This window comes from Peromyscus eremicus, chromosome X (genome assembly GCF_949786415.1).
Source record: "Peromyscus eremicus chromosome X, PerEre_H2_v1, whole genome shotgun sequence".
Lineage (NCBI taxonomy): Eukaryota > Metazoa > Chordata > Mammalia > Rodentia > Cricetidae > Peromyscus > Peromyscus eremicus.
The window spans coordinates 128,885,541-128,912,914 of NC_081439.1; the positions used below are offsets into that span (position 1 = coordinate 128,885,541).

A 27,374-nucleotide genomic window follows, 5' to 3' on the forward strand; every position below is an offset into this window, starting at 1 on the left:
CCACACCACTATTTCTGGTTGGAAGACTGCCATTACTGCCTAATCTCTGGGCTTTTCTCTGCGGGTCCCTTAGCCTGCAGCTGAGAAGGTTCGTGGAATGTAGTGAGACGTAATGTAAATGTTGAAAAGTAGCATTCTCCATTACTGTAATAGTTATAACTCTTTACTTGTTTTTACTCCTTAGCAATTGTCATTTGAACATTTTGCTTAAAAATGTCTTTTACTTATAAATTTAACATGTACTTTTGGGGAATAGTTCTTGCTGCAAAAAATAATTCAACAGAAGATTTGGTTTGGTGTGGAGCAGATTAGCTGTGTTCATGAGTATTGGAATTGGCAGGTGGATGGGAACTTGATCTTACTCCTATTTTAAAACTTTGTTTACTGTCAGATATTTGACTGTTACAAGATCCATTGGTGACTCTAATGGTCTACTTAAATGCTTGCCCTATCACTATGTTGCCTTTGTCCATTAAAAAAAAGTAATAGCCAGAACATGGAAACAACCTAGATGCCCTTCAACTGAAGAATGGATAAACAAAATGTGGTACATATACACAATGGAATACTACTCAGCAGAGAAAAACAATGACATCATGAGGTTTGCAGACAAATGGATGGACCTAGAAAAAATCATCCTGAGTGAGGTATCCCAGACTCAGAAAGACAAACATGGTATGTACTCACTCATAACAGGATACTAGATGTGGAACAAGGATGACTGGACTGCTACTCACATCACCAGGCAGGCTACCTGGAAAACAGGACCCCAAGAAAGACACAGGGATCGCCCAATGACAGAGAAATGGAATGAGATCTACATGAACAGCCTGGACATGAGTGGGGGTAGTGAAGGGCGAGGGTCGAGGGAAAGAGAGCTTGGGTGAGTGGGAGATCCCAGCTGGATCAACAACAGAGAGGGAGAACAAGGAATAGGAGATCATGGTAAATGAAGACCACATGAGAATAGGAAGAAACAAAGTGCTAGAGAGGCCCACAGAAATCCACAAAGATAACCCCACAACAGACTGCTGGCAATGGTCAAGAGACAGTCCGAATTGACCTACTCTGGTGATGGGATGGCCAAACACCCTAATTGTTGTGCTAGAAACCTCATCCAACTACTGAGGGATCTGGATGCAGAGATCCATGACTAGGCCCCAGGTGGATCTCTGGGAGTCCAATTAGCGAGAATGAGGAGGGTTTATATGAGAGAGAATTGTTGAGACCAAGGTCGGATAAAGCACAGAGACAAATAGCCAAACAAACGGAAACACATGAAATATGAACCAATGGCTGAGGGGTCACCAACTGGATCAGGCCCTCTGAGTGGGTGAGACAGTTAATTGGCCTGATCTGTTTGGGAGGCATCCAGGCAGTGGCACCGGGTCCTGTGCTCATTGCATGAGTCGGCTGTTTGAAACCTGGGGCCTATGCAGGGTCCCTTGGCTCGGCCTGGGAGGAGGGGACTGGACCTACCTGGACTGAGTCCACCAGGTTGATCTCAGTCTGTGGGGAAGGCTTTGCCCTAGAGGAGATTGGAATGGGGGGCGGGCTGGGGGGAAGGTGAGGGGGGCGGGAGGGGGGAGAACAAGGGAATCTGTGCCTGTATGTAGAACCTAATTGTATTGCAAAATAAAAATTTTAAAAAAAAAGTAACCTGATAGTTTTTGACTTTTAAATAGTTTATTTGCCATACCAGTTTCAGCTTATGATATCTAAAGTTACCCTGTTCCATGGCTAACAGCTCATGCCACTAAAACCAGTCAACTATCCTAAAGATGTGGTAATTGTCATGAGGAGATTAAGAAATAGAGTAAATGGATCTATCCAAAGTCCGTCACTGTTGGGGACAAAAAAATGATTCAGACTGCCTATTTAGCTGCCTCTGAATTGGTTTCAGCCAAAGACCTTTGCAACATTTAAAGCTATAAAAGTAGATGCATCTTTGAGCTGACTTCTTATAAATGATGAGAAGAGTGAATTTCAAAGTAAAAAACAACTTAGCACTTCACAATTTCTATTGCTCTAATTAAACCAGATAACTTTTAGTACTGAGATTTGAAGTAGCCAAGATAAATTGATCTAACACATATGAGTTACATATGTCTATTTGGACATTTAGCCAATTGCTGAGATTAGATTATCATGTGAGTCATCATCTTCATCACCGCATCTATGACTACTCAAGATTGGGCTTATTGATTATTCACATTCTCCCATTGAAGGATGTGAGGAGAGTCATTGGACTCTCATCTGATCTCACCCATTCCCTTCTAGCTGTATACTATTCTGTTCTAATTACAAATGGCTTCCTGGTCAGGAGATAGAGCATGTAGAGGACCGAAGGTTAACTGAAGGGATGAAGTTGCATCCATGTAGCTGTGAAGAAGTTGTCACCCATGTCAGGGTGAGACTTTTGGGTTGAACAACTGCTTTGGGATCACTCGTAAGTAACTCCTCATCCATACTCCATAAGTAAGCCTAATCCACAAGTTAACTTTTTATCAAATTGTACTTTGGCTTGTTGGTGGTGCCCTATAAAGAGGGGGTAGACAATTATTTGAGTCTCCCTAGGGAAAGAGTTTCCCTCAATACCTAGTTGAGGAATGACTTAAGAGTTCGTGGAATGCCTCAGTTGGAGGAGGGAACTGGTATGTTACGTCATTTGTTATGGTATCATTTTCATGATCCTCCTCACCTTCAGCCAGGGCAAGTGGTGTGATGCCTGTTTTATGGACAGAGAACTGCACTCTATGTAATATTGCAGGACTATTATTACAAAGTGATAGAATTGGGATTGCAAACACAAATTCTTGAGTATAGAATTCTCCTTTTTAACATATCACACTGTTTTGAAGCTGGGCATAGTGGTGTCTTTGACAAACTGAAAGGCAAGGTAAATAATTTATTTTGCAGTTTAAAAGGACATGGTTATTATTTGTTCTAGCTGAGGAAAGTTCATTTGGAAAGAACTTAATAGTTTAAAGCAGGAGGTAGCAGCTTTTTTCTGTAAATGAAATTGTATTGAAATATGTAGTTCTTGTGTCACTGTTTTGGTGCTACATTGCCAAGTTGGGTGCTTGCAGCAGAGATGTATGGCTCACAGACCCTGCATAATTACTATCTGGCCCTTTACAGGGACAGTTTACCATCCCTGGTCAAAGGAAAATGGATAAAATGAAACAAACCCCTACTGTTTCACATAATAGTTTATTTTTATGTGGATTGTGGTAGCTCTTTTCCCAGATAAGCAAATGTAGAATCTAAATTGATAGTCACAATGGGCTCAAAATGGCTGAAATGTTGAGCACTCGGCAAGGGCTATGGATCACAAATCAGGTGACCCTGGAGATGAAGCTCCCTCCCCTGGGTGTTTAGATTGTGCTGGCAAAGTCCTTGTGAGGTCCAAGGCAAAATATGTTTGTAACCATGCTGCTTTGAGACCTATTCAATAAGGATAAAGATGGCCCCCACTTGTTGTAAATTGTTTGTTATATAGTCCAGGTATTGTGTATACACTGTATGGTTTTAAAATAATTTCTTGGTCTGGAAAAAAGATGTGTGGGAGAAGAGTTTTGGGTTCCTTAAATTGTCTGTTTCATGGGAGAGCCTATAAAAACTGTCTCAGTTCTTTGGTGAAAATTGTTTCAGAGCAGTATAAGCTAAAACTTCAGCTCTGCCGCCCAGAGTATCATGTAGGGAGTATCCTGATGAGCCAGGGACTTTGTTGTTCCTTTTTATTTATTTGAATAAGCTTGCATGGGTTCCTGGCTTAAGTGAAATTGTGTCAAGATCCTTATTGACCAATTACTTCATTTAACACTTAACCTATTAAGTACCTATTAGGTGCTAGTCACAGTTGCAGGTGCTATAAATACAGGAGTAAATAAAATAGATATGTTCTAGCCTGCAAATGAGGGCTCCTTTTGCCAGGAGGGTTCTAATCCTTTTGAGGAGGTCAGCAGTAACCACAATGACTATTTGAAAGGTGCTAAGTGCTGGAATGAGATACAGGAACAGGGAGAGTGGAAGACCCACTGAGGTTGTTTTGAATTTCAAGAGAGATGGTGAAGGTTATGTTATGCTTAAAACTAAGTTTTATTCAGTAAATACCACCTTTATGTACTTTTATTTGAGGTGGTTCCAGGCCTTAGAGACTGGTGAGCTGAGTGAGTTGAGTTCTCTTAACTGTTTTTGTTGTTTGTTTTGTCTTCTAAACCTCCTCTTTCACTGAGATTAGAAGCAGTCACACCATTTAGTTTGCTTTGAGATACTACTTGGAAGACTTTGTCTTTTCCAGATGAAAAGTACTCTATGATGTTAGGAGACCTAGGCTAGTTGGCCCTGCCAATGACTCATCCCAGGAACTCACAACCCCTCTCTAGTCCCTGTAGCCTCTGTAACAGGAGGATATTTGGCTTTAATCATCACAAAAATGTCTTGAGGGGGATAAAAATCCTATGTTTGTATGCTCGGTCCCGCAGGCCAGGTTATTTGATGAGACCCGAGGAGGCAGCTCCTGAAAGATCAATGGGGGCGAGAGAGAAAGGAGACCAGGCGCGTAAAGGAAGACAAAGTCAGTCTGAGTTGTGTCGAGGTCTCCTTTATTGACTGGGTGTTGAGGCTTATAAGCAGGGCTTCAGGCAGGAAGGGGGAACAGGGGAAGCACGGAGAGAAGGATGGAAAATTCCTAAGGGAGGGTGAGGTCGCTTTGGTCCCAGGCCCCTGCAGCTGGCTGATTAGCATGTACTCCAGGAAGTTGTACAGCCCGCGGTTAGGCCAGGAACTTCCTGCTTTTGTAAGGCTTGATGAAGTAAGGACACAGCTGTCCGGAGTCGGTCCCCAACATTTGTATATAGAATTTTTCAGTTTTTGTGTCAAAGCCAAGATAGCCAAAAAGCACTGATTTTTAAAGAACACTTTAAACAAATATTTACTATTTTTATTTATGTGTATGTGTGTAAAGCTGCATGAGTTTATGTGTACCATATGTATGCAGGTGCCCACAGAGGCTAGAGGGCATCTGAAACCCTGCAATTGGTTGTAAACTGCCTCATGTGGGTATTGGGACCAGAAACTGGGTCATTTGCAAGAATAGTCAGTGCTTTTAACCACTGAACCATCTTTCCAGCCCCCTCAATAACTTTTTTTTTAATTAAAAGGATTAAAATTTTATTGCTCAAGGTTTTGGGCAAAATGCTTTGTAAACCAAGTGAGCAGCTGCTTCTGTAAATGCCTTCTGGGTACTTGGTCTATTTAGGGCAACTTTTACAGTGGCACATTGCTTCCTGTTCCAGTCATTGTGGGCATGTGCAGTTTTAAAATTTATAATTCAGTCATCAGTAGCCAAACACTGTCCATGTAGTAGCTTGCTTTTTCCCTGGTATTTCTAAGGCAAGGGCTTATTTGTAGAATTGATTGTGTTGACCACAGTGAATAATTAGCCTTTCATAATTAAAATGCTGATAATTATTAACAGATACATAGAGCAGTTCTTCTCTTAAATTAACTCATTTTGCCCAACAGTGAGAAAATAAAGTAGGAACAGGAGCTCAGAGAAATTAAGTAACTTGCCCAAGGTCAAATAGTTCCTCAGTTGCAGAGTTGGATTTGTATTGCACCAGCTCCAAAATCTCGCTCTCAATGTCTCAGTGTTGCAGCTTCTGCACACTTGGGGACCAGCCACCACATTTGACACAGAGGCTCACTTATGAAAATTTAAAGCCAGGCTTACTGTGGAACTGACTCTTATCATCACCCAGGCCCTTGAATCTCTGAGGATTGTGTTTAATCCAGCTTTTAACAGTAACAGTGGCTGGTATAATTCCCGGAGAGGGCTTTAGACATAAAGACAATGTTATATGATGCTATGTATATGAGGGCCCAGAGTGGGCAGATCTGTAGAGATAGAAAGCAATCTGTCTGGCTGCTGAAGGGCCTCAGCATTGGGAGTACAGAGTGACGATGGCTAGGCACGAGGCCTCTCTTTGAAATGATGGAAATGTTCAGAAATGCTGATGAATTTCACAATTTCAGATCAAAACTTTTAGGTGTTTTTTTTGTTTTGTTTTGTTTTTTTGCTTTGAAGTTTGTTTTTGGTGTGCCCCTGGGGATTGAACCCAGATCCTTGTGCATTCTGTGTCACACCATACCACTGGTTAGATGAAACAGGTAGGGGTGTGCGCACGCGTGTGCGTGTGCGTGTGCGTGTGCGTGTGCGTGTGCGTGTGCGTGTGTGTGTGTGTGTGTGTGTGTGTGTGTGTGTGTGTTTTCAGTCTGATGTAGCCTGGGCTGGGCCTGAACTCCCGATCCTCCTGCCTCTAATTTAGGCAGATAAATAATTTCAGGGCAGGTGCTGTGGGATGTTCTGTATGGCAAATGTGTTGCTCTGATTGGTTAATAAATAAAACACTGATTGGCCAGTAGCCAGGCAGGAAGTATAGGCAGGACTAACAGAGAGGAGAATTGAGGGTCATAGGAAGGCAGAGGTAGAGGCCTGCCAGCCCCCACCATGACAAGTGAGATGTAAGGTACCGGTAAGCCACAAGCCACGTGGCAACTTAGAGATTAATAGAAATGGGTTAATTTAAGATAAAAGAAGTAGATAACAAGAAGCCTGCCATGGCCATACAGTTTATAAGTAATATAAGCATCTGAGTGATTATCTTATATGTGGGTTGTGGGACTATGGGGGCTTGGTGGGACCTGGAGAGAAGCTTTCCAGCTACAGGCAGGTGCATCTAATCAGCCCTTTTGAGTTCATCTTCCCCTTCTGCTATTATGTCTAAGAGTAATATTTTGTGGCACATGATCATAAGGTTAGAGGAGTCTTGCAAAGCACAATGTAATATTTTGTCTGAATTTAATTCATTTGCAGTTAATAATCTTTTCAATAGTTAAAGTTTAATTCCTTTTAAATAAAGCTACCACCTAATTCACTTTTTCTTTTCCCTCTTTTTTCTACCAGCACTTGTTTTTTTGTTTTCTCTTACCTCCCCTTTATTCCTTTATTGCCCAGCTGGTCTCAAACTACTGGGATAAACCCTACAACCTGTCTCCCTAGTTGCTGGGAGTTTGATGTGTGCCATTAATCTGGGTTAATAGTTCATCTTTAAGATTCAGTGATAGTTCATAGTTCCAGTGTTGTGGGATTTGATAAATCAGTATTGAAGTCATCCCCCTCTCTTGATGTATCATGATAGTGTGTATTTTCCACACAATCACTCACTAGAATGTTAATAATGCCATTCATTGTTAGCCAAATAGACACAAGCTTTGCCCTTGTCAAGCTGATCTCTTGTGGGAGCAGCCTGACAGCCCTAATAGTGTAAGATTCCCTCACCTCTATATCTCTCCACCTTTTCGTCTTCATGTTTTTCTTTCTATGCTTTTTGTTTACTTCTCTTAGGCTTTTTTAAAGGACACTGACCAGCACTGTGAAGGTGTGCCAGAGTGAGTTGGTATGCTCCATGCTGTGCTTTGTCAGGGAATGACTGCTCTTTTGTGTGTGTGTGTGTGTGCGCGCGCGTGTGCGTTTGTGTGTGTGTGTGTGTGTGTGTGTGTGTGTGTGTGTGTGTGTATGTGAGATAGACAGAGAGAGAGAGAGAGAGAGAGAGAGAGAGAGAGAGAGAGAGAGAGAGAGAGAGACCGACCATGGTTGGCGGGTTGTGAGTGCGTATGTGTGTGGTATGTGAAGATGGTATTCCTCCAAAGTGGTCTGTAGCTAGAGTTTTCCTGCCTGGCCCACGGTCAGGACAAATCTCTCTCACCTGCCAGTCCTACAGCCGCTCAGACCCAACCAAGTAAACACAGAGACTTATAGTGCTTACAAACTGTATGGCCGTGGCAGGCTTTTTGCTAACTGTTCTTATATCTTAAATTAATCCATTTCTATAAATCTATACCTTGCCACATGGCTCGTGGCTTACCGGCGTCTTCACATGCTGCTTGTCATGGTGGCGGCTGGCAGTGACTCCCTCTGCCTTCCTGTTTTCTCTGTTCTCCTCCCTGTTAGTCCCGCCTATACTTCCTGCCTGACCACTGGCCAGTCAGTGTTTTATTTATTGACCAATCAGAGCAATTTGACATACAGACCATCCCACAGCAGTGGTCTACCTTGTGTTTTTAGACAGATTCTCTCACTGTTCTAGAGCTCAGAAAGTAAGTTGTGCTGGCTGGCTAGGAAGGTAGGATCCTCAGTATTGGGATTTACAAGCATATACCATACCTTGCTTTTTTAAAATGTGGGTTCTAGATGGGTCCTCATGATTTCAAGGCAAGCATTTTATTGAGTGAGCTGTCTCCCAGCCCTATGCCTGTTGTTTTAATGTAATATGTCCAAAAGGTTTCATAGATATCTACAGTCACCTTGAAGTAGATATGGCTTACCTGCTAGTGACTTCATCCCTGTCCTTTCATTAATATTGATAACTAAAATAACTAAAGCATTTCTTGTTTTCCATCGTTGCTAACATCTTCACGAGTTTAAATAAATACTTACATTTGAATGGTTTTGTGCAACCAGTGAGATGGCCCAGCAGATAAAGGCACTTGCCTTGCAAGCCAGATGACCTGAGTTTCATTCACAGAACTCAGGTAAAGGTGGAAGGAGAGAATTGTCTTCATAGAATTGTCCTTGGACCTCTACACATGCACTACAGCATGCATGTCCACACATACACATTATGCTCACAAATAACAATAAACATTTAAAAATAGTTTTATGTCTTGTCTTAAGGTTTTCTATTGCTGTGAAGAGACATCGTAACCATGGCAACTCTTATAAGGAGAACATTTAATTGGTGTGGCTTGCTTACAGTTTCAGAGGTTTAGTCCATTATCATCATGATGAGGACCGTGGTAGTGTGCAGGCAGATGTGGTGCTGAAACTGAGAGTGCTACATCTTGCAGACAACAGGAATTCAACTGACTGTCACACTGAGGGAAACTTGAGCAAAAGAGACCTCAAAGCCTGCCTCCACAGTGACATATTTCCTCCAACAAGGCCACACCTCCTAATAGTACCACTCTCTTTGGGGTCCATTTTCTTTCAAACCACCACATGTATGTTCTGAATATGATGCTTTTGTCCATGGCTGAATTGAGGAATGTGCATTATTTGCCTGAAATACATACTTTCACTAGAAAATTATTTAACTAAATATTTAACTAAATAATTCCTATGAGTTTTATTTCAGTCAAATCTATTTCAATTAAACTCCTTAATGTGGAGAAAATGGTTCTTGAAGGGGAATTGTATGAGTGATATTATTCACCCTTTCATAATTCTGCTTAAATGCTTGTAAATTATCTTTAAAAACTAAGTGGTATAGAATTTCACGCTTGTCATATATTGGTAAACATTAAAATTTTTTTTTCACTTGTTTTTAATATGGCAACTTGAGCACTATGAATAATATTTTCGAGAATAAGCATGATGTACTCTGTGGGGTTTCCCTTTTACTATTTAGCTCTTGTTTCCTCTTCTGTGTTCCCCAAACCTTTTTTTTTTCAGTTTTTGAGACATAGTTTCACTCATGAATGCAGGCAGTCTTTGTGCTTAACGATCCTCCTACTTCAGCTTCCCAAGGTCTAGAGCCCAAGTTTGTGTTACCACACATGGCCATTAATAATCATTTATCATCTAGCTGTGTTCCTAGCACACCACCTTCTTAACGTTTAAATGAAATGTTCCCTACTTTGGAAATGTATGGCACATCTCTAGCCTCTCCCTACCAAACCTAAAACCAAGAACAAAATAAAGATATCATTGAACTCGTTTCTTCCTTGGACATTTTCTGTCCATGCTCTGGCTAGTTCTTTGTATTTTTTCATCTATTGGGCCCTCGGATATAAATAGGACCTACAAAGTTAAGTACTGTTTGTTCTCTTGAAATATTTAACTCTTTAATCACATGTTTGAAATAGTTCTATTAATAGAGAATTTTTGTCTTCTTTGGTAGTTTCTAGGATGGCTTCTCCATCAACATCTAAGTATAATTCACACTCCTTGGAGAATGAATCCATTAAAATGGTAAGTTCGGTTTTTACATTTATCTGTATCTCTGCATTTCTCTCTTCATATTTGTATTAGAATATCATTTGGGTCTTAATTGAATCACAGATTTCATTATGTATTCACATAGCATAAGGCAATAGAGACACGGGGTTTTATTTATCATCCCACCTTGTTTCAGGAAAAATTTAAATAGAATATGTGTTAAATGATTTTTGCTTTGTAAATGCTTTGCTGAAGAATTGTTCAAGAATTGCTGTCAGATCTTACATTTAGATCTGAAGCAGTCCTCCATATCAGACAGCTCCCTGAAGGAGCTGTTGGAAGGCCAAGACTGACTAAGCAGGCTACTATACCTTTGTAAATATGGCATTATTTGATGGCTATGATGATAAGACGTGCAAAACCCAAATATGTATGACTTGAACATAAAATGCTTCAAAGTAGCCAGGGTAGATTGTTCAATTATAATGAGATTTTTGGATCATAAATTGAAAGGGAGGGGTGAATTCAAAGTAAGTTTTATTCATAGTCCCATGAAGTTTTAAGATGATCCACCAGAGAGCCTGCCAGCACCAGATTAGACTAAGAGATTGCAGCTACTTCCTGAGACAGAGCCCACAAGCGCCAATTGGACTAAGAGCTGCTCCCTGAGACAAAGAGTCCATTAGCACTGACTAGACCAAGAGCTCCCACTGGACCAAGTGTATCGATCAGACCAAGAGAGCCTCCCTCAGACACAGACACTACTTGCACCAAGTGGAGAAAGAAATGGGTAGATGCCAGTGCAAAAATACAGTCAACAACATAAAAAGCAATATGGCTCCATCAGAACCTAACTCAGCAAGACCTGAACATTCCAACACAGAAGACACAGAAGAAATTGACCTTAAAAATGACCTTAAGGTGATAGAGATCTTTAAAGAGCAAATGAAAAATTCCCTTAAAGAATTTGGGGAAAAGTCAAACAAAAAATGGGAAGAAATCAGTAAATCCCTTAAAGAAAGCTAAGGGAAAGCAATTAAACAAGTGAGGGAAACAGTTCAAGATTTGAAAACTGAAATTGAGACAATAAAGAAGACACAAATTGAGGTAATGCTGGAAGTGGAAAATCTGAGTAAACGAACAGGAACTACAGATGCAAGCATAACCAACAGAATTCAAGAGATGGAAGAGCAGATCTCAGGCATTGAAGATACGATAGAGGAAATAGATTTATCAGTCAAAGAAAACACTAAAGCTAATAAAGTCATGACCCAAAATGTCCAGGAAATTTGGGACACCATGAAAAGACCAAACTTAAGAATAATAGGGATAGAAGAAGGAGAAGAACACCAACTCAAAGGCACAGAAAATATATTCAACAAAATCATAGAAGAAAACTTTCCCAACCTAAAGAAGGAAATGCCTATAAAGATACAAGAAGGTTACCGAACACCAAATAGACTGGACCCCAAAAAAAGTCCCCTCGCCACATAATAATCAAACCACTAAACATAGAGAATAAAGAAAAAAATATTGAGAGCTGCAAAGGAAAAAGCCCAAGTAACATATAAAGGTAGACCCGTAAGAATTACACCTGACTTCTCAATGGAGACTCTAAAAGCCAGAAGGTCCTGGACAGACATTATGCAGACACTAAGAGACCATGGATGTCAACCCAGACTATTATACCCAGCAAAACTCTCAATCAACATAGACGGAGTAAACAAAATATTCCATGATAAAACCAGATTTAAACAATACCTTTCCATCCAGCCCTACAGAAAGCACTTGAAGGAAAAAAATCCAACCTAAGGACGTTAGATACACTCATGAAAACACAGGCAATAGATAGTCCCACACCACCAAATACCAAAGAAGGGCAACATAAAACACTACCACCAAAAAATAACAGGAAATAACAATCACTGATCATTAATATCAATCAATATCAATGGTCTCAATTCACCTATAAAAAGAGGCTAACAGAATGGATATGAAAACAGGATCCATCCTTCTGCCGCATACAAGAAACACATCTCAACTTCAAAGACAGACACTATCTCAGAATAAAAGGCTGGGAAAATACTTTCCAATCAAATGGATTTAAGAAGCAAGCTGGTGCAGCTATCCTAATGTCTAATAAAATAGACTTCAGACTAAAATCAATCGAAAGAGATTGGGAAGGACATTACATATTTATCACAGGGAAAATCTGACAAGATGAAGTCTCAATTCTGAATATTTATGCCCCAAATACAAGGGCACGTACATTCGTAAAAGAAACATTACTAAAGCTTAAGTCACACATCAAACCCCATACATTAGTAGTGGGAGACTTCAACACCCCACTCTCACCAATAGACAGGTCTTCCAGACAGAAACTTAACAGAGAAATAAGGGAACAAACAGACATTATGACTCAAATAGACTTAATAGATATCTACAGAATATTCCACCCTAACAAAAGAATATACCTTCTTCTCAGCACCCCATGGAACCTTCTCTAAAATCGACCACATGCTTGGTCACAAAGCAAATCTCAACAGATACAAAAAAATTGAAATAACCTCCTGTATCTTATTGGACCACCATGGCTGAAAGTTTGATTTCAACAACAAAAATTACAGAAAGCCTACAATCTCATGGAAACTGAATAATGCCCACTTGAATCACGAATGGGTCAAGGAAGAAATAAAGAAATTAAAGATTTCCTAGAATTCAATGAAAATGAATGTACAACCCAAACTTATGGGACACTATGAAAGCAGTGCTAAGAGGAAAGCTCATAGCACTAAATGCCCACATAAAGAAGTTGGAGAATTCTCACACTAGTGACTTAACAGCACAACTGAAAGCTCTAGAACAAGAAGAAGGAAACTCACCTAGGAGAAACAGACACTAGGAAATAATCAAATTGAGGGCTGAAATTAATAAAATAGAAACACAGAGAATAATACAAAGAATCAATGAAACAAAGAGTTGGTTCTTTGAGAAAATCAACAAGATAGACAAGCACCTATCCAAATTAACCAAAAAGCAGAGAGAGAGAGCATCCAAATTAACAAAATCAGAAAAGAAAAGGGAGATATAACAACAGACAATGAGGAAATCCAGAGTATCATCAGGTCATACTTCAAAAACCTGTACTCCACAAAATTCGAAAATCTGAAAGAAATGGACGATTTTCTGGATAGGTACCCCATACCAAATTTAAATCAAGACCAGATAAACTATTTAAATAGACCAATAACCCCTAAGGAAATAGAAACGGCCATTAAAAGTCTCCCAACCAAAGAAAGCCCAGGACCAGATGGTTTCAGTGCAGAATTCTACCAGATTTTCAAAGAAGAGCTAATATCAGTACTCTTCAAATTGTTCCACACAATGGAAACAGAAGGAACATTACCAAACTCTTTTTATGAGGCCACAGTTACCCTGATACCCAAACCACACAAAGATGCAAGAAAGAAAGAGAATTACAGACCAATCTTGCTCATGAACATTGATGCAAAAATAGTCAATAAAATACTGGCTAACTGAATCCAGGAACACATCAAAAAAATTATCCACCATGACCAAGTACGCTTCATCCCAGTGATGCAAGGATGGTTCAACATACGAAAATCTGTCAATGTAATACACCATATAAACGAACTAAAAGAAAAAAAAAACCACATGGTCATCTCATTAGATGCTGAAAAAGCCTTTAACAAAATCCAACACCCCTTCATGATAAATGTTCTAGAGAGATCAGGAATACAAGGAACACACCTAAACATAATAAGGGCAGTTTACAGCAAGCCAACAGCCAACATAAAATTAAATGGAGAGAAACTCAAAGTGATTCCACTAAAATCAGGAACAAGACAAGGCTGTCCACTCTCCCCATACTTGAATAACATAGTACTTGAAGTTCTAGCTAGAGCAATAAGACAACAAAAGGAGATCAAGGGGATACAACTTGGAAATGAAGAAGTCAAACTTTTCCTGTTTGCAGCTGATATGATAGTATACATAAGTGACTCCAAAAATGTGACCAGGGAACTCCTATAGTAGATAAACTCCTTCAGTAAGGAGGCAGGATACAAGAGTAACTCAAAAAAATCGGTAGCCCTTCTATATACAAATGATAAATGGGCTGAGAAAGAAATCAGAGAAACATCACCCTTTACAATAGCCACAAATAATATAAAATGCCTTGGGGCAACTCTAATTAAGCAAGTGAAAGTCCTGTATGATAAGAACTTTAAGTCTCTGAAGAAAGAAATCAAAGAAGATATCAGAAAATGGAAAGATCTCCCATGCTCATGGATAGGTAGAAATAACATAGTAAAAATGGCAATCTTAACCAAAAGCAATCTACACATTCAATGCAATCCCTATCAAAATCCCAACACAATTTTTCATAGACATGGAAAGAACAATACTTAACTTTATATGGAAAAACAAAAAACCTAGGGTAGCTAAAAGAATCCTGTATAATAAAGCAACCTCCAGAGGCATCATGATCCCTGACCTCAAGCTCTACTATGGAGCTATAGTAATAAAAACAGCTTGGTACTGGCATAAAAACTGACACACGGACCAATGGAATTGAATTGAAGACCCTGACCTTAATCTACATACCTATGAACATATGATTTTTGACATAGAAGCCAAAACTGTACCATGGAGAAAAGAAAGCATCTTCAACAAATGGTGCTTGCATAACTGGATATCAAAATGCAGAACATTGCAAATAGATCCGTATCTGTCGCCATGCACAAAACTCAAGTCAAAGTGGATCAAAGACCTCAACATAAATCCAGTTACACCTGAACTTGATAGAAGAGAAAATAGGAAGTAGTCTTGAACGCACTGGCACAGGAGACCACTTCCTAAATATAACACCAGTAGCACAGACACTGAGAGCAACAATTAATAAATGGGACCTCCTGAAACTGAGAAGCTTTTGTAGAGCAAAGGACATGGTCAATAAGACAAAATGACAGCCTACAGAATGGGTAAAAATCCACACCAACCCCACATCTTACAGAGAGCTAGACTTCAAAATACTGAACAATCCAATTAAAAAATGGGCTACAGAGCTTACCAGAATTCTCAACAGAAGAAGCTCAAATGGCTGAAAGACATTTAAGGAATTACTCAACATCCTTAGTCATCAGGGAAATTCAAATCAAAACAACTCTGAGATACCATCTTACACCTGTCAGAATGGCTAAGATCAAAAACACTGAAGACATCTTATGTTGGAGAGGATGTGGAGCATTGGGAACACTCCTACACTGTTGATGGGAATGCAAACTTGTACAGCCCTCTGGAAATCAGTATGGTGGTTTCTCAGAAAATTGAGACTAAGTCTTTATCAAGACCCAGCTGTACCACTCTTGGGCATATACCCAAGGAATGCTCAATCTTACCACAACGACGTATGCTCAACTATGTTTATATCAACATTATTTGTAATAGCAATAACCTGGAAACAACCTAGATGCCCCTCAACTGAAGAATGGATTAAAAAAAATTGTGGCACATATACACCATGGAGTACTACTCAGCAGTAAAACAAAAACAAAACAAAACAAAACAATGATATGAAATTTGCAGGCAAATGGATGGAACTAGAAAATATCATCCTGAGTGAGGTAACCCAGACTCAGAAGGACAAACATAGTATGTACTCACTCATAAGTGGATACTAAATGTGAGGGAAGGGATGGTCAGACTGCAACCCCTAGCTCCAGTGAGGGTAGCTAACAGGGAAATGGGAGCTAACATGAATGGCCCAGTGAAGGAGAAGTGGATGAGATCTACATGAGTGGACTAGAAGTGGGGTGGTGCTGGCAGAGGGTGAGGAGTGGGGGATGAGAACATGGGGAAATGGGAGGGTCTTGCTGGAACAGAGACAGAGTGGGAGGGCAGGGAGGGAGATACCATGATACATGAGGACAACATGGGAATAGGAAGAGGCAGGGTGCTGGAGAAGCTCTCAGGAACCCACAAGAATGATACCACCTTGGTCTTTTGGCAGTGGTCCAGAGAGTGCCTGGACTGGTCTACTCTGCTGACCAGCCTAGCGAATAACCTAGCTGTCATCATAGAGCCTTTGTCCAGTCACTGATGGAGGCAGATGCAGAGATCCACAGCCAGGTGCCAGGCTGAGCTCTGGAATCCATTTGATGAGAGAGAGGAGGGATTCTGCAGGCAGGGGACATTGAGATCATGATGGGAAGATGTGCAGAGATGACTGGCGACACTGGTGGAAGCCCATGAACTGTGGTTTAGTGGCTGTGGAGCCCCCATGGGACTGGACTAGGCCCTCTGGATATGGAAGACGGTTGTTTGGCTCGAACTGTTTTGGGGGCACCCAGACAGGGGGATCGGAAATCATCCCTGGTGCATCAGCAGGCTTTTGTGAGCCCAGTGCCGGTGGTGTGACACCTTGCACAGCCTTGGTGCAGTGGGAAGGGGCTTGGACCTGCCTAGGCTCAGTGTGCCGGGCTCTGCTGACTCCCCATGGGAGACCTCGTTTTGGGGGATGTGGGGATGTGGGGTGGCTTGGAAGGGAGGGCTGGGGTATGGGAGGAGGGAGGAGATGGGATCTGTGGGTGGTATGTAGAGTGAATAGAAAATTTCTTAATAAAGAAAAATGAAAAAAAATATGACCCTCCAGAAAGGTTACTATATTCTCACACTTCATAATGTATAAAGATAATCAATCAGAAAGGCAGGTATCTTTTAATTTTTATTTCTTGATTACTGACAAGGTTGACCTTTTATTTATTTTTAAAGCTGTGTTATTGTCCATTCCTGTTGATTGAGTGAAATATTCATGTCCTTTGCCTGTTTGCCTGGGAGGGAGGTGGGTAGATTATTTTCTTAATGGTTTAATAAGTATTCTTCATAATGTAATAACTCTTTATAATATACAAATCAATTTATTTCAGACTTTTATCCTTATAAATTCTATTTTGATTTTGAATACTGAGATTTAACTTGTAGGTGGTTGGTTGTTTGGTTTTTGAGACTGGGTCAGGCTATGTGGTCCAGGCTGGCCTCAAACTTGTAATCATTCTGTTACAGCTTGCCAAAACTTGCCATTAAAAGTGTGTGTCTCCATACCTGGCTTGCTTGAGTTGAATGATTAATGCTATCCTGCCTGTCAGAGCTGCTGAAGTGATTAAATGATGTTGTTTGTTTTGGTCTTTTGGGGGGCCCCCTACCCAGCTCCCAAATAAGTCACACATGAAGGCTTATTCTTAATTATGAATGCCCGGCCTTAACTTGTCTTAGTTTCTTGCCAGCTGTCCTTAACTTAAATTATCCCATCTACCATTTGCCTCTGGGCTTTTCCCATTCTCTTACTTCTGTAAATCTTACTTTTACTCCATGGCTTGCTGTGTAACTGGATGGCTGGCCCCTGGAGTCCTCCTCCTTGTCTGGGTCCTTGATTTCTCCCTTTCCAGATTTCTCCCTCTATATATTCTCTATGCCTGCGAGCCCTGCCTTTCCTTTCTCCTGCCTTGTGATTGGCTAGTTCTTTATTAGACCATCAGATGTTTTACACAGGCACAGTAACACATCTTCACAGAGTCAAACAAATGCAACATAAATTAAAGTAACACACCTTAAAATAACATTCCCCAACATTTCCCCCTTTTTGTCTAAATAAAAATGAAAAAGTTTTAACTTAAACATAGTAAGACTATATACAATAACAATTATCAAGTAAAGATTACATTCACAATATTATATCCATTTGTAGTTAGTATATTCAGAGAATATAATGTATTATCTATCCTATCTTAGTGAATCCAAAATTTTACACCTAATTTACTTTCTATCATAACTAAGGAAAACTGCAACTATAACTATTTAGTCTTCAACTGCATCAAAGACCCAGAAGGATGTAATATGATCTAACAGCAGAGACATTTGGCTGCCTGGACAGTTACCCAAAGTTCCTCTGCAACGTTGGGGCATCCATCTTCAGCCTACAGGCCTAGAGTATCTGGCAGACTTTTCTATCAAGCAGGAATTGTTTGGCAAAGTTCATCAGTCATTTTGCTCTTTGTCCTGCAGAATGTCTGACAGACTCTTCTGTGAAGCAGGAATTTTGAAGGACTGACCTGCCTTGTTTTGGCAAAGTTCAGTGATCACTTTCCTGTGGGTCCTGCATGTCCAGTCTGCACAGCACATTGTCAGCAATCAAAGGCAAAAAACACATTCTTTGCCCAGTGGCTAACCTTGCCACAATGAAAGCAAACTCCATAAGGAGTTTCTTCAGTTCCCATCATTTTCTCTGAAGTAAATTGGTGCTGCCAAGAACAGATGTGTATCATTGTCATGAAAAACTTGTAAGTTAACAGAACATTTAAAATGCCATATTCTATAGGTGTTTGAAAGGTTTGAAGACATCCGTCTATCTAAAATATATCTCTATATGATCTGGAAAGCATACCTAACATATCTACAAATTTGTTTGTTATAAATGACTGACCACTAACCTATGTTTCCTGATTATCCTATATAGTTTATAATAATAGCTTTTAAAAACTAAAACTTCATCCTACATTTCCAAATGAACTACATAGGCACAATACCTCAAACAGAAATAGAAACATACATACAATATGTTGTAACAAAAATAACCTTAAATTTTTATCAATATATAAGAATCCTTTAAACAAGAATAGAAACATATATACAGTGTAACAAAAATAGCTTTAAATTTGTGTCAATACTCTATATTTACCTAAATGATAACAAATACCCATTACCCATTAAATAACCGAAAGCCTCCCACACCCCTCTGGGGAATGTGGGCATAGTTTTCTCCGTACTTTATCCTGCTGTCTGTGGACGAAGTATTTTTAGGGTCCCAGAGGGAAAATTGAGATAATGACCAAGTCCTGGGAAGACCAGCAATAACCTTTACTGATACATATCACCTGTCAAGTTTCAGGAGGTCTCGCCTGATCAAACCTGATCCATATTAACCCTGAAGGAATTCACAACCTCTCACCTCCTATGGAAGCAAAACTCCAAAGCGTTTTTTATTTCCATTTGATAAATATACTTTTTGACTTCTTTTTTAAAGTGAAGACATTTTAAAAATATCTAGATTGGTTCAATTTAGCAGTCCAGTTCACAATCCCGTGTGTCCTAGCAGCTGTCTTTTGCTTCTCAACAGTCAAAACTTTCACAATCAACACAACATACAGGATCCAAACTACCTGTTTATTTCTCATCTTATGTGGCTTTTTTCTTTTACTCTCTCTTTTAAAGACTATTATTATTTTTAAACTGTTCCTTTCTACGATTGTACATACCCTTTTTCTTTCTTTTAGACTATGCACATTGTAAAACACACTGGAACCTGTTTAGAGGTTTTTCCATCTTTATCTTTTTTACTGCGTATCTTTTAGCCTTTTTGACTGTATGAGCAAACTTTCAAACTGATAAGGTACACCTGGATTCTCCACCTGAGCGCCTCTCAGCTGGTTCACCCTGCTTCTTGGGTCATGAAAGCCAAGCATGAAACTCGAGGCAGTTCAGAGAACTGCATTCAATCTTCCTAAAGCTCTAGAATGCTGATGCTTGTACTGTAGCAGGCGTTTTTACTTAGTTTTTTTTTTTGTTCCTACTTCACATACTGGCTGCTCAAAAGCTCAGTGACTGGCAGAAACTGTTAGGCCAAAACTCTTAAAGGAGCCGTATCCCTTTTTTGTTGTTCAGCTTTCTCAGGCTCTAGATGGATATGTGAGCCCCAAGTTGGCATGCCAGAAGGTTGTTAGTTTTTTACTCTTTTACTCTGTAGGGGGGCCTGCTATCCAGCTCTCAAATAAATCACACACGGAAGCTTATTCTTAATTATGAACACCCAGTCTTAGGTTGCTTGTTTCTTGCTGGCGTTTCTTAACTTATTCTGTCTTCCTTTTGCCTCTGGGCTTTTCCCATTCTCTTACTTCTGTAAATCTTACTCTTACTCTGTTGCTTGCTGCGTAGCTGGGTGGCTAGCCCCTGGAGTCCACCTCCTTCTCTGGCTACCTCTCTCTTCTCCTAGATTTCTCCTTCCATTTATTCTCTATGCCTGCCATCCCTGCCTGTCCTTTCTCCTGCCTAGCTATTGGCCAGTTCTTTATTAGACTATCAGGTATTTTAGACAGACACATTAACAGAGGTTCAGAGTTAAACCAATGCAACATAAACAAAAGTAACACACCTTAAAAAACATTCTCCAACAAGGTGAGACACATACCTGAGGACATTCTGAAACAGGAGACCTACAGAAAAATAAAGTCAATGGGGACTTTGCCAAAATGGTTCCTAGGGACTTGATCAACTCTTTGACAGACTGCTCTTTCTCTTACCTAGAATAAGGTTCCTAATAAAATAATAGGTCAGAAAGTATGCTTGTGATATAATTCTACAGCAATTGCATAGGAACAAAAGCTATGACCATATAGCACACTAACTTCATTCATGTTTTATCGTTTTACTGAGATATGTTAGCTTTAAAGTACTTAAAAGTATTTAAAACTTTGATAACATTATTTAAATGCAGACTAGGAATTAGCACATCTAATAAATGTTACAGCTAGATCAGGCTTTTATTTTTCTAATTTTTTGTTGCTAAGGATTGAATAGAGGGTGTCTTGTGAGTTGGGAAATTACCAGTGAGCTATATTTTCATCCCAGATTCTCTTTTTCCCAATTTGAATTTTCTGTTCTAGTTTTCTTAAATGCTAAACTTGTATTTTTTCTTTAAAAGTGTATTTCTGCTTGCTACCATGTGTGCAAAGATAACACCAACATTTCTGATTCCCCTTTCACTTTTAGATATCTCAAGATGGAGTCAGTCAGGATCTCAGTAAGAGTGTTCCTCAACTCCCAGGGGAAACACTAATTACCGGTAAGGAGATTTTGAGGCTGGGGGGTGGATATAGAACTGGAGGAACAGAACAGCAAGATCAGGTGGCTTGAGTTTCACTTGCTCTGTACAAAGCAGAGAGAACAAATAGGCTAGCTTTGTTTAAGCATATCAACACAGTGAACACTGCATGCCTTTCCTGACCAAAGAATTCTTTCAAGAGCTTGGTGCTCACAAAGCTAGGAATATTCTTGTCTCTGTACCAAAGAGAATGATTTAGGGGGAACAACATGGGTTATGTCTTAAAAGTTTCTAACTAGAGGTATAGTATACACTATTTGTAATTTAAGGCTATAAGAACAATTAGATTAAGGCTTCCAAGCTGTGATGTATGTTTCAAAATGATAACAGCTTAATGATTCTTCTCTTTGATATAATAGGAGATCTTTTGCCAGAAAATGGAAATTAAGTAAGGTTGTGGTAACATTCCAATACAGTGGGGTTTGTGTTCTTTTTTTGTTTTTGTTTTTTCTTTCATGATAAACCTATGCTAAGAGGAAGAAATCGACTTTGAAAGGGCCAGGTCACTCTGACTTAAGAATGCTGAAGTATGTAATAGCTTCTGAGCCAAGTGCTGATGATATGGACATTCAATTTTTGTGTTAGGGTTGGTCCTTCCTGCCACATGTCAGTATATTTGGGTCCAATAATCAGCATTGTTTCAGGGAACCATTCCATTTATTAAGATTCAGATTTTTATTTTAAATGACAAATGGAGGTTTTAGAAAAGTGTCTTTGTGAATTAGCCATATACCACAAGAAACATGAGAAGCTATTTGGTGTCCATAGATTCACACTCATAATTCTAGTCTTGAAACTGAAACCAGTAAAATATGTCCTTCCCAGTTTCTGGATAAGAGCAAAGAAATTTTGCTTTTGATGGTCTTCATATATGACGTTTGAGTGCTGAATATCAGCAGATGGACCTTTAATTGATGTAGTAACTAATTGAACTGGCATGAAGTGACCTCAGTATATAGTTTTCGTTTAGTACCTGAAGAGAAAGGGATTTCAAAGTCATTTTAAAAATTTAAAAGTCATTAACATATTCAAGGATATCCTTGAAAGAGAAATAGCTCAAGTAGTTTCTTTTACAATCATGAGATGCTAATAACAGCACAACCCTCATTCACTTCTGTGCTCTGGCTCTGGTCACCTTGTCTCAGGTAGTGACAGTGTTGAGGGCAAACTCAGAAATGCCATGAGTGCTTAGAGGAGACATGGGTCTAGTATTTCCCCACTGCCCCAATTCAGCCTGGCACAGAGATGTGCAAACTTTGCCAGTGTTGCTTTCAACATTTTTATTGTAGTTAAACATAGCCAAGTAGTTTATATTAAGTTAGTACCATTTGTTGTATATCTTGGTTTATATTTCCATTATTTTAGGGTACTTTTTTTATCTTACTAGACAAAGAAGTTATTTACATATGTCCTTTCAATGGCCCCATTAAGGGAAGAGTTTACATCACAAATTATCGTCTTTATTTAAGAAGTTTGGAAACGGTAAGTAGATTATGAGACCATAAAGATGACCCTAACTGTTAAAAATGATGCTAAACTGTTTATCTTCTACCTTGCAAGATTGACTGTGGATCTGATTAACACGGGATATATTTGCTTCTCAATTCTTAATTTTTTGCTTCTGCAAAAAGAAAAAAAACTAACATCTCTTTTTGTGGGACATAGAATAAAATATTCAAATAGATTTTATCCTTGAGAATAGGGAGGAGAGGTGATTAGAGTAAACTGGTATAGAACAGTGGTTTTCAACCAGCAGCACGGATGAGAATAAACAGCTTACACATTTTTAACAAGCTATACAGATGCTTCAGATTTGCTATATCAGAATGTCCAGGCCCAGGGTCCAAGCCCACATGAATTTTCTAAAACATCACAAAGGAAGATGTTGATGTGAATCCTTGGTTAAAGTCTACCACTCTAGAACTATCTAAAAGTGTACTTTTACAAAGCATTAAGTAGCAGGGTTGTAGTGGGTAGCCATTCCAGCTTTGATCTGGAAATTCCAACCCCCATTGAGACTTTGGCAACTGTCACGCCTACAAGGCGGGGCCAAGGGAGGCGCCTGGGGACCCAAGATCTGGATCGGCGGGAGCTTGCTCCGTTCCAGGACCTTGGACGGTGGAGGTGGACCGAGCAGAGCTCCAGAGAACACCGCTGGACTGTGATAGACCTTCCCCAGACCCCACGACCTACCTATCCCATAATTTGTAAGTTACGCCATTAAATAAATCTCCTTTTAGCTACGTGGAGTGGCCTTAATAATTTCACCAATACAGGGTAAAACTGGGATGAGTATGCTGTGGCCTACTGCTACTTACTTTTTCAACTGATGGCCATAAAATGTTTGTCACTGCATTTCAAGGGACGTTCTTATTGATGAAGCAGTGACATGAAGCATAAATACCCTAGAAATACAAGAGAAAATGTATAGCTACTATGGCTATCACAGAAGAACTTATGGTCGATAGGATGGGGTATCATGGCTCGCATCAGAATGCAGGGGCAGGTGTGTTTCCATGTACTCCTGGCAAATGGGTTTAGAATACATGGAAGACTAACCTGTTATTGCCTTGTACATAGACAACTATGAGACTGTTGGGGGGAAATCTAGCTTTTGTTTTCTTGGTTTTAGTTATCTATTTCTTTAGCCCAGTTCTGATTAGTTTGTTTCATTTTCTCTTTTTCTTTTATTATATTCATTATTATGTCTGAATTCCAAAAATGCTATTTAATATACTTGTTGCCTTGGCTTCTTGTAAGTCCTGTAGCATAGTTCTAATAGGGGTAAGAAGAGGAACAGGCTACAATAGCCTACCATTGGACATTTTACCTATGTGAGTCAATTCTAACTTAAAGAATGGACATAAGTGAATGTTCTAGTTTTCCAGAATAGGAAGGATAATTTACAGTGAGCTGGGTGTTAGTCTTTGGCAATTAATAATTTTAGTGTTTGATGGTTTAAGTATAAAGAAAATAAAGAAACCATCAGGAGTGCCATTGACAATATTTTTATGGAACCAAGGAATAACACAGTTCCTGGGGAAAGACAGGCTAAATGGTGGCAATATATTCAGATGGGGTTACAAACTATCTAATAAAAGCTTAATGACAGCTGGGAAGGGTGATCACTAACACCTTGCTACATAGGGTGCTTTCTCCATAATGCAGTGCATGGCTGAGGTGTGAAAAGCAACAGATTAGCCAATTTGCTAGATGATAAAGTCAGGGTTTGAAATTATTGTAATTGGATAGCATATAGGGCACAACCAGTGACACAACATTAAAGTATCTGCTTAGTAAAAAATCAGTTGTACCATTAAAGGCTTAAAGTCTGTCTTAACAGGAATCTAACCTTTTGAAATCAATAATTATTACTTGTTTAAAAATCATGTACCTCTATTGTGAATTAACAAAGAAATACTATAATGAATGTCTAGACAAAATGAGATAGTAGTCCTGTTTGTAGTGATGATATAAAATCCTGATGCTACCTTTTAAGAGAGACATTGATAAAGACAGATCATAGATAACTAGGCTAATGAGGGGACCAGTGTATCAGCAATGACCAAAACAAATGTTGGTCCTTTTTTCTTCAGAACACTATAAAGGGGGTTTTGCTGTTTTTTGTTTGTTGTTTTGTCACTGTGAGTGAGTGATGCAAACTAGAGTCACTTGGAAAGAGGAAATTTTGGTTGAGGAATTGCCTATATCAGATTGGCCTGTAAGTGAGTCTATGGGGTGTTTTTTTTGGGGGGGGGGATGTCCAGCCCACTGTGGCTTGTATAAGAGAAATAACTAAGCAAGTCAGGAGCAGCACACTAGTAAGCATCATTTTCCTGTCTTTTCTTCAGTTCTTGCCTCGAGTTCCTTCTCTGACTTTCCTTCATGATGGACTGTAATCTTCAAAGTGAAATGAAGCCTTTCCTCCCCAGGTCACTTTTAGTCATTGTGTTTATCACAGCAATAGAAAGTAAACTTGCACAGGACCCATGACAGAACTATCTTTGAACATTGAAGTACCTTTCTGTGGACGAATGTTTATATTTGGTTTGTTCAGTTTCCAGGAATCTTATAGGTATAGATTGAGATGCTTGCTGCTAATATATAAGAATTATCAAAAAAATAGAATTAAAGCTATGTCACAGGCCTTTTCACCTTAGAGACTCCTGGCTTGTTGACTAGCCATGCATATTTGGTTTCATTTTATGCTGCCCTTGATAATGAATTGGAGAAATTATTCAAATTGTGTTGACATGACAAGGCTGTCTATATTGTATGGTTTTGACTACATAAAATAATAAAATTATTTCTAGAGAAGAGTCCATAGGGAATATATATGAAAAGCTTCAATTCTTTGGATAACCAGAGCAGGATTATATACATACTCTCTATTTTTTTCACATTTGTTGGTACTTCTCAAAATACCTAAAATGCGTATGTATCACTTTTATAATTAAAAAAACACTTAGCAAGCTTATTATGTAGACTTTATACTATTTGTTTTGAAAATATTTCCAATTGAAATAGAGTTATATCCCTTCCTCGTTTTCTTCTTTTCAGACCTTCCCAGTTACTCTTCCACAAATTCCTTTCATGTTCCCCCCTCTCAAGTTGATAGCCTTCTTTTGTCTTATTATATTTGCTGAATATACATGTATATGTATATATCCATTGATATTCTATTGTTTCAGTCTTGTTCATGCAACTATTTCTACAGAGACTGTTTCACAGAAGACTTCCAGGTATTCTGGTTCTTACAATCTGTCCACCCCTTCTTCCGTGATGTTCCCTGAGCCACAGGCACAGTATTTATGATGTGTATATATCCTTTGGGCTGGACATCTCATGATCCATTGGTCTCTGCATTGTATCTATCTGTGGTTTTGTGTAATAGTCTCCATTTTCTGTAAAAAGAAGCTTCTTTGATGAGGGGTGGTAACTCTACATTTATCTGTGGGTATGAGGAGAAAATTCAGTATATAGTAAGGGATTATGCTGGTCTAGGAAATTGGTGGCAGTAGATACTTTTCTAATAACGTCCATGACGTCATTAGCCCCTTGAAGCTGGCTAAGTTTGTGGTACCAGGCATGATTTCCTTTGTTTACACATGGTACCCTATTGGATAGGGTTTGGCATTGAATGCATAAGTGAAGTGCTCATCTGACAATGACTGCTACTTTCTTTATTCTTGTATATTATATAAAAACTTTTAAAGCGATTGGCCACACAACAGTTAGTGAAAGTCCAAAAAGAAACTGCTATGGTAGCAGAAAATAGAAGGAATGCTCCAAAACGGTTATATTCAGGAGCTGAAAAATAGTCATTGTAGTATTTCCTCACTTAAATGGCCTAAACTAGAATAGTAATTGTGGGTTTCTGTTGCAAAACAGAAAAACCTTTTTGTATGTTTGATAAAGAATTGTTATCTCATTGGCATTTTGAAGTGGGCAACTGTTTATTTCAGATATGTAAATATTGTAGAGGGAGTGATGAATTCAGATTTGTGTGGTCTCATTTTGGAGTCAGCTTACCCATTTTGTAGATGTAAAAGTTGCATGCAGAATGATGGTCTCAGTGGTTGATTTTTTGTGGCCCCTTTTTGTAGTCTATCTCCCATCATTTGCCCTGCCTACTGCCTCCAATGTGATCCCTGTTAAAGCTAGCTTCTCAGTTATATAACTCCTACTGGCTTCCTGTTTCCCAAAGAATAGAATTCACTCTCCTTCATGTAGATTAAATCCTTCTGATATCACCAGCTTTGATTCACATCCCAAACACTCTGTTCTCAAACCCCTTACCTTTTACCATCATGTAAATGCCTTTCTTCCCATACCTGGATGCCACTTTCAAAAGTTGTGTCCCGTCCTCCCCCCACCCTCCCAACCCCCACCCCCACCCCCGGTTCAGAACCTGCCTCAAAAGTCATGACCTTGCCGGGCTGTGATGACCCACACCTTTAATCCCAGCACTTGGGAGGCAGAGCCAGGTGGATCTCAGTGAGTTTGAGGTCAGCCTGATCTACATGCACCAAAACTACACAGAGAAACCCTGTCTCGAAAAACCAAAAACCAAACCAAACCAAAACAAAACAACAACAACACAAAACCTCATGACCTTTTTGGAGCCCCCTCTAGCTTCCATTGAAGTAACCACTCAGTTTTTGCCTCCCAGCAGTCCTTTCATCATGCTTTTCAGTTAACATTTAAGTGCCCTGAAACCTTCCACAACCAGCTTTACTATACTTTTAATACCATTTTTCCATGGTTAGTTTTTCTGTTGAGCACTGGTCACTATCTCCTGTCTTATATTTCTCTGGTTCATCTTGTTTATTGTTGGCTTGTTCACTGGTGGTCTTTCAGCTCCCAGGGTGGATCCTAGTGCATTGAAGATGCTCAATCAGTAATATTGAATGGGCG

General features: G+C 39.4%; 1 protein-coding gene across 1 annotated transcript in view; it reads left to right on the top strand.

The window, feature by feature from the left end:
• Positions 1-27,374, top strand: part of Mtm1 (myotubularin 1) — a 132,107-nt gene that overhangs the window by 12,902 nt on the left and 91,831 nt on the right. Inside the window, exons 2-4 of the mRNA XM_059250753.1 lie at positions 9,966-10,036; positions 20,846-20,918; positions 22,345-22,439. Coding sequence (XP_059106736.1) covers positions 9,974-10,036; positions 20,846-20,918; positions 22,345-22,439 — 231 coding nt within the window. The 5' untranslated portion in view covers positions 9,966-9,973. The remainder of the gene's footprint in view (positions 1-9,965; positions 10,037-20,845; positions 20,919-22,344; positions 22,440-27,374) is intronic.